The sequence below is a fragment of the Lipotes vexillifer genome, unplaced genomic scaffold, assembly GCF_000442215.2.
Source record: "Lipotes vexillifer unplaced genomic scaffold, Lipotes_vexillifer_v1.1 scaffold1113, whole genome shotgun sequence".
Lineage (NCBI taxonomy): Eukaryota > Metazoa > Chordata > Mammalia > Artiodactyla > Lipotidae > Lipotes > Lipotes vexillifer.
Window position 1 is genome coordinate 943,094 of NW_006777938.1, and position 8,609 is coordinate 951,702.

Below are 8,609 nucleotides of genomic sequence, written 5' to 3' on the forward strand. Positions count from 1 at the left end.
CAGCCACTCCTCACCCCACCTAGAAACCGTCTTCCTCCCTCAAACACACCACACGCCACCCTTTTTCATCCTTGCCATCAAGTGTCCTCCTCCCAAGGTGCCCTGCCTCCCCCAGGCCTCTCGTTTCTCCCCTGGCAAATTCAGAGTCCCCCTTCCGGACGCAATGCTGACACCACGCCCACAGTGCTTTCTACGGTACCCCGCTCTGCTCACAGCATTCTCCCCGTCGCAGTGCCCACTGTCGTGGTCTGTCCCCGTGGCCGTCCCCACCACACTGCGAGCAGGGGCTGTGTTCTGCTCATCGAGGCTTTGCTAGTATCTTGCATGCAACAGGCGATGGCTTGGAGACTTTATCGACTACTTGTGATACTCTGTCCTCGCTTTTACCCTAGTGCCTGGCTGTGCCATCTGTCCCTTCTATGACAGCTTTTGTTTTCTTTGGTTTGTCCTAACCCGTAGGAATTTTCCCTTAAGCTTCAAAACCCTGATGGCTCATAACCTGGCTCTAAGAAATGTGTCGGACCCTTGAAAAAGCAGGTCTATCCAGAAATCTATTCTGGGGCCTATATTCAGCTACCAGAGCAGGAGTTGCCAGAGCTGGTCATGTTAAAATGAGGTTAGGCACAGAGATTTAGGTCTGGAATGTTCTCCTCAGTCAGACAAACATCCTTTGAAAATGAGCTTCCCACCTCCTGCACTTTCTTCTTTGCCCCAGTGGAATCCTTGAAGGGTCAACTGAGGTTTTCTCTGTCCTGTCCCTTCAGGGCAGCAAGGACCCTACAGGCAAAAGAATGCAAGAAACAGCTCCAGTTTCCCACAAGCCCTCTTCTTGGCCAGTGGTGGGAAAACACCAGGGTTGGTGAACACGGACGGGGCTGTGCTGCTGCCACCATCACAGACACCTCCTGAGCAAACAGGCCATCAGAGGGTGCCCCCTGCGCCGCCAGAGCTACTCAGAGAGCAGTCACCCATCCAACAGCAGCCCTGGCCCAGAGCTGCTGAGTCAGAAGGGCTGCGGCCCAGCAATCCTGCCCCACCAGGCACGCGTGACAAGCGCAATTAAATTTGGGAAGCACCACCCACGATGCACCCGACCCCACCCCCGCTCTGAATTATTCCACGGTTTGATCCACTTTGCAAAGGAGGCTTTTCCTTTCTAAAAAGGCTGCACCCATTGGGATGAGCACAGGCCTCCTGAGCCACCAAGGTGAGAACTCCATGTGCAAACAGGAGACCAGAGGCCTCGGAACTGAGAAGCTGTGCAAAGGGAGCTTTAAAACGGACAAGGAGATTAGCTCAGCCTCCAGCCCTGAGGAAGTTGGATCAAACTAAAGACATCTGGCCAGTCTCTGCAAATATCTACTCAAAGAGGCCCGTGGAGTCCCCCACTTCTGCCACCAATCTCCCCCTCCATCTCTTAATCCTACTATAATTTTCTTCCATGGCACTCATCACTTCTGGGAATTGTATGTGTATGTTTTTTATTGTCAGTCTCCACCAGTAGAATATAAGCACAAGGGCAGGAATCTTGTGTTTGGTTCACTTCTATAGCAGCAGGGCTCAGAGTAGAACCCAGCACAGAATAGGGCTTAATCAATATTTGTTGAATGAATGAGTTAATGCGTGGATGAAGGACAGCACACATAATCCAGTAGTGCAAGGACCGTGTCTGGCTTGCTTACCTCTGTGAGCTCACCGCTGGCTCCCCAGTGCCCAGAACACTGCCTGATAAGCAGGCAGACGCTTAATTTCTCCTTGAATCGATGAGAGAGGTGCAAGCACGTTTTTAAACCACTAGCCCCAACACTGACACTGTGCTTCATCCAGACCACACTTTATCAGACCGAGAAGTTACCAGGGCATTGCTCAGTGCATGTGTATAGGGAGCCAAGGGAATGCTGAAAATTTTAAAGGTTGACAAACACTGTTTCGGAAGTATGGCTTGGCATTCGGACAGAGGTTAAAACCTGGAGAACCCGAGGCAATAAAACGACTCCAGCACTCTCGAGGAGGACCGCAGCTTTTAGGGCACTTGTCTTCCTTCCCACTCACCCACTTCTCCTGGTTCCAGATACCATTATTGGCCATCACACCAGTCAGAGGCCACGGCCAACCAAACTCCATTATAATGCACAGATTGTACCTTTGCTTGCACTTAGGTTAAATTTAGAATTCAAGTGTACTTATGTGGGGAAAACAACACAAGGCAAATGTTTTTTAATCAAGTGGTTTATTTATTTTTTTCTCGAATAGGAAATTAAGTTTCTTCAATGGTCACTGACTTTGCCACAGAAAAACCTTCCAAAGTGATAGGAAAATAAGCCAAAAGGATCTGACCTTGCCAAGTGTCCACTCAAAACAATAAGCCTCTGGTGCTGCGCACTTTCAGGAAACCCAGGGGTCCGACAGGGCAGGGTGGGGTAGGGGGAGGGCAGGGGCAGGAGGGAGAGAGGAGGGAGGCTGAGGACTTGACAGTACGAAAGGAGTCACAGGAAAGGGTCTTTGGGAGGAACCCATTACCAAAAGAGTCAAATTATTTAAAGTTGAAATAAGTGAGAATTTATTCACAACATATGCAGATCTACAGGAGGGATAATGCAGGTGGCTGGAAAGGGGGCACTTAAAAATAGCAGTGACATGGAAGCTGGGGTTTCCAGCATGCCGGATACTAGTCAGAACACAGCAAAATTCAAATCCCTCTTGGTCCCTTTTGGTTCCCTTCATTCTTCCTCATAACATCAGCAATTATTTTTAAAAGGGGAAGATTTATGCCTTTTTCCCCAAAAATGATTTTACCAATTTTCCAGTGGTAATGGAAGGTACGTTTCAGGCTACCTCGGCCCCTTGTCATCAAACCCCTCTCTGGTGTTTCTTTTTAGACAGAAGATTTGTATTAGCAGAGCCCTGAATATATATATACCAATTTCCAGAGATTTCCAACTTCAGAAGTACTTGGTGATTCTTTATCCCCCTCCCTTTTTTTTTTTTTTTTGCCCTAATCCCGTATATTTGTTACTGAAGATAGAGCAGAAAACCTTGCAGTTCCAGTGCTGTCTCGCCCATACACATTGTGCAGCAATTTTTGTGTTGATTTCCAGGCCCACAATACAGGTGGGCAAAATGCAGGTGACAAGGAAGTGACCTATATGGTTGGAAGCTTGGTGACATGCTTTGTCCTGCAGGTTATCCAGCCATCTCAGAAGCCAAGGGCTACGAGCACCCCTCAGACTTCCATTAGCCAGTCATTAGTACCCACCCCACCCCATGCTTACACAGACCCCAACCCCGGGCTGGTCTCCTCTTGTGCAATAAGTGCATGAATGGGCCGTCAGAATGTTCTCGAATTTTCTCCCATTGTTTGCTTCTTTCTGCCCAGGACATGCTCCCCGCTGTAGCCATGAGGGCGGATCTTCAACTCCACAAAAGGAATGGAGAATTCATGTCCTTTCCATGGCTCCCAGTTCACCCCCTACATTAAATAAATAAGTAAATAAATTAAATAAATAAAACAAATAAATAGGGCTTCCCTGGTGGCGCAGTGGTTGGGAGTCCGCCTGCCGATGCAGGGGACATGCAGTGGACATGGGTTCGTGCCCCGGTCCGGGAAAATCCCACATGCCGCGGAGCGGCTGGGCCCGTGAGCCATGGCCACTGAGCCTGCGCGTTCGGAGCCTGTGCTCTGCAACGGAAGAGGCCACACAGTGAGAAGCCCGCATACCGCAATAAATAAATAAATGAATGAATGAATAAATGAATAAATAAATAAATAAGCCAACATCAAGAAGAGGCACCTGGGAGAGGGTGGGGTGGATTATGGTACCAAAGAATGTTTCTTTGCCAGGGAAACTACTCCCTCTCTGCTTAGAGGAGAGACTAGGGTATTTATAAAGGCAGTGAGACAGGAATCTAGAAGCGTGCTCCCTCTGCTGGGCATTTGAGGTTAGACAGGCTGACAATTTGGAAGCCCCCTGTGGTTGGAGGATGGTGGGTGTGAGCCCAGGAGGCGGGTGAGGCCAGAGCAGCAGCAAAGGTAACGCGGGGTCAACCTGGCCAGCAATGATCAGATTATCTTTGCCTCACTTTTCCTTAACAAAAAATTAAAGGCAACAGTAAACATATTAATTGGCCAATTGTGGAAAATCATTTTCAATTTAGACTGTTTAGATATTAGCTCTGGGGTAATAAATAGCCTGCTGAAAACTAAATTTAATTTTACGACTTTTGATGGGTGAGCACAATAATATTTAATTCACTTAATAACCTTGCAACCTGGCCAATAAAGAGCCCAAGTGACCAATTTTATGTATTTTAATTTGTGAGGTAAATAATAAACAAGAAGCTAAATGCCTTTCAGACTCTGAAGAGCACATTAACCAGATGAATGTCTTTTATTAGCAAATATGCGGATGGTTTAGGGCATGCTGGCTGCTCATTTCAAATATTTGATCTCTGATCACAGGCTTCCCTGAGTCAGCCCACATGCTGCCACCATGATTCATGGGCACACCCTCCATGGCTCCTCTGGGGACAAATTTCTTCTTCCCTTTGAAAAATCACATAAGGATTGGGAGTCCCTGCTGCCTGGTTAGGACCAAAGGAATCAAAATGTACCTGGACTTTAGATGTACTAATATTTACAGTCATATTGGTACACTGTGTATGAGTTCTGGGGAGAGGTGGCTTCCTGAAGGCTAGGATCAAGATCCAGGATGAGAAATGAGAAACCCAGGAAGGGGAGAGTTCATGGAGGGGAATGGATTCATGATGAGTAGGAACAAAGATGCAATTTTTAAGAAGCTGTGAGGGAGCAGGCAGGAGATGCCTGGAAGCTGGCGAGGAATCACGACGATGTTCACGGGGCAAGAGGATTCAAGAAATCACTGATTGGAAAGTTGCAGAGCAAGGGAGCAGGGGAGGAGCCCTTGCCAACTCCTGGCCCTGTGTGCACACTCCCGAACTGGAGAAACCAGTTTAGCACAACGCTCTGGGCAGACTTTGGGTGGCTCTGGATGAAGTGGATCCAAGAGTGGGTCTGACATAAGACAGAAAACTTTGTTTTCCCCGTGATCAAAGGACTGAGAAAAATAGCTCTGGTTTAACTGGATGAACGACTAGAAAGAATTCTGAAGTGTCTGTTACGGATAAAATGTTTGGGCCCCTCCCCCGCCAAATTGCATATGTTGAAGCCCAGACCCCACAACACGACAGTATTTGGAGATGGCACCTTTGGGAGGTAATTAGGGTTAGATGACGTCATGAGGGTAAGTCAACCATGGTGGGATCAGTGCCCTTACAAGAAGAGGACAGGCCAGAGCTCTCTCTCTCTCCCCACTGTGTGAGGATGCTGTGAAAAGGTGGCCATCCACAAGCCAGAAGGAGCTCTCATCAGGAACTGAATCTGCTGGGAACTTGATCTTGGACTTCCCAGCCTCCAGAGCCATGAGAAATAAATGTCTGTTGTCTAAGCCATGCCGGCTATATTATTTTGTTACAGCAGCTTGAGCTGACCAAGACAGTGTCCATGTGTGAACTCGTAAAGTGAGATGGTGTGGGACCCATATCATCTCTATTAAGCAGTGGGCAGCCTGAGTACCTCCCTGCACTGAGTAAGGGTACAGCACTGGTGGGAATGTAGAGTGGGGAGGGGCTGCAGCAGATGGGCAGGGAGGGCCTTGACCTCAAGGCCATGGAGCCTGGAGCAGAAGCCTTACTGCCCTGACTGCTGGCATCAGAAGGAGAGGGTCAGCCAAACCAGTCTGGAGGGTGTCGCTCTAGGAACACAATATGGGAAAAGCCTGGGACAAAAAAGATGTTCACCTGTCACCTACCTCACTATGCTTGGTCTCCCCGTATCTGCCATTAGGGTTGGCCAAGTGGCAGTTCTTGTACCACCAGCCGCCATGATGCGTCAGGGCACAGTTGCTGAGGGCGATATCATTGTCTCTGTCAAAGGTTGTAAACTTCCATCCATTGTGGTAAGTAAGAGCGTCCCCTGCAGGAGAGAAGACATGAGAGGGGAGAGCCCAAGTTTCACCCCTGAGGGCGTGATCAAACTCTGGCCTGAAAGAGGACTGGGGGCAGGAGAACCTCCAGGCATGAAAATGCCAGGGATCCAGTCAGTTAGGCCACCAGGAGCCACTGTTTTCTCAAAATCGCCAAGATGAGAACACGATACAGATGAACAGATTCTCTTTCCTGGCCTGTCACCCAAACTTCAGGCCTGTTTCTCCAATAGCTTTAAAAGCATTTTCACTTAGAGGCTTCACAGTAAAATATCCAAACACCCAAAACCAAACTCCTCGACACTCCCCATAGTACCTGACCACCCTCACACAACTAACCCCCTTTCTGTGCTCCTGTCTCTGCTTGAGCATCCTCCCAGTCACCCAGACTAGGTACCCCCGAGCCACATTTGACAATCCTGTGTACCCCATTATCAAGCCCTTCCTTCTGCAGATCACTCCTATACACCCCTGCACCCACGGCTGCCACCCTGGGCTGTTCTCATCTCTCTCCAGGCCTGTGTTAACACAACAGCTTTCCTAGCTCTTCCGAAGCTTAAGCGTCCATTTTCATCATCTCAGGCCTACTTCCTCCCACGTGGAGTGAATTACTCCTCCTGGCTTTTCAGGCCTGTACCTTGGCTGTACCCTTTGCACAATCTCACAGCCCACTATCCCCACAGGCGCCCTCCACGTGTGAAGTGGACACATCCATCTTCCATGCCTCTGCTCACCTGTTTCTCTCTCTGCCCTTCATCATTCCAAATCCTCACCATTCCTCAAAGCCCAGCTCAACCCCACTCCTGAGGAAGATTCTCCTTATTAATCCTCCCCCACACACACCTGAACTTCTAAAGCCCTTCTGGGCACATAGGTACAATTAAGTGCTTCGTTAATCCTATCTAGAAATCTGCCTTCATTATTTTACTTGTATTCTACTATTTCCCCATCACATTTGTCATCCTTTTATAAGTTTACTTTTTAATTCAGCTCATAAAATGCAATAAGGGCTCATATCAATCCCAAGCTTAATCAAGTTCTGTTCCTACAATAACAATACTTCCATTTAATCTGATCTCTGAGTTACCCATCACCTTCACATATACATTCTCACTTGATGCCCACAACAAGCATGAGGGGTGGGTCAGGCAGCTCTTAATCCCATAAGGAAACAGACTCACAGAGGTTAGACTCTAGGAATTTGTCACAGTCCCACAGTCCACAAGCAGCAGAGCCAGGACTCAAATCTCCGACCTGAGATTCCAAGCCCAGAGTTCCTTCTGAGACACCGATTCACAGGAAGCTTCCTTATTTCAACAGCAGGCTTTGATTATGCCTAACAAGGACGAGCTGTCTCTGACCATCTACAGCAATGGTTCTCAAAGTGGACCCTGAACTGGCAGTAGCTGCAGCACCTGGAACTTGTTAGAAATGCACGGCCCCAGGTCCACCCCAGACATACAAAACCAGAAACTTCACGGTCATACCCTGCAGTCTGTGCTTTAACAAGCCCTTCAGATGACAGCAAACCCTTCTGATGCCAGCTAAAGACTGAGAACTTTTGTCCTGCAACCTCATTCATTCATTCAGAAAAAATATATATATATATGTGTGTGTATATATATATATATATATATATATATATATATTTAAATAATACACACACACACACTGCTATGCAAGAATGGCAGTCACACTGCTGAAGCCGAATGAGTGGTGGGCAGACACCATGAAATCCCTCAGAATGTGGGTTCATCAGCTAATGTACAACAGCCCGAATTGGGGGAGTATAAGAGGAGGGATTTTACTGGTGGGGGATCAGTGTGTAAGGTACAGAAGTTCCAATTTTATGATAGTCAAAGACTGCTTCATAGCACAGGGAGATCAGCTCGGTGCTTTGTGACCGCCTGGAGGGGTGGGATAAGGAGGGTGGGAGGGAGGGAGACGCAAGAGGGAAGAGATATGGGAACATATGTATATGTATAACTGATTCACTTTGTTATAGAGCAGAAACTAACACACCATTGTAAAGCAATTATACCCCAATAAAGATGTTAAAAAAAAATAAAGAAAGAAGGGTGAAAAAAATAAAATAAAAATGTATAATGTGTTTAAAAAAATTAAAAAGACTGCTTCAATGATTCTGTTTAATCCCCTGCAGGGAGTGGGGCCTCACTTGTCAGTGAGGACAATTCACCTTCACAGACCAATATTCTACCCCCCCCCCGAGACTCATGGCAGGTGGTCAACCAATCCTCAGACACACAGAGCAGGAGACCCCAGCAGGAAGGACATGTTTTGTCTCACCTGCTGTGCCTCTGTACTTCCCAACTGTCAGCCTGTACCGCTCCTTGCTGGAGGCTACTTGGAAGGAGTCATATATGGCATAGGCAGATTCGTTGGCAGTCTGTAAGTCCACTCTCACCTCATAGCGGGTGGGCGTGCCTGTGGTGAGGTTGTGTAGCTTGTCGAGTCCTAAGAATCAGGAATGGAATTCTGGTAACCAATCAACCAGTGTGTGAGCACCCACCAGTGGCATCGGAGACTTTCACCCCGCAAAGCTGCCTTAGCCTTTACCTCCTCTGCTAATGGGGGCCTTTCCTAGCT

General features: G+C 47.9%; 1 protein-coding gene across 1 annotated transcript in view; it reads right to left on the bottom strand.

Moving 5' to 3' along the window:
* Positions 1-2,539: 2,539 nt before the first annotated feature.
* The window catches only part of TNN (tenascin N), a 58,059-nt gene continuing 51,989 nt past the window's right edge, over positions 2,540-8,609 (bottom strand). The window contains exons 16-18 of the mRNA XM_007451366.1: positions 8,310-8,477; positions 5,829-5,992; positions 2,540-3,469 (exon numbers count right to left, since the gene is read on the bottom strand). Of these exons, the coding sequence (XP_007451428.1) occupies positions 3,329-3,469; positions 5,829-5,992; positions 8,310-8,477 (473 nt within the window). The 3' untranslated portion in view covers positions 2,540-3,328. The remainder of the gene's footprint in view (positions 3,470-5,828; positions 5,993-8,309; positions 8,478-8,609) is intronic.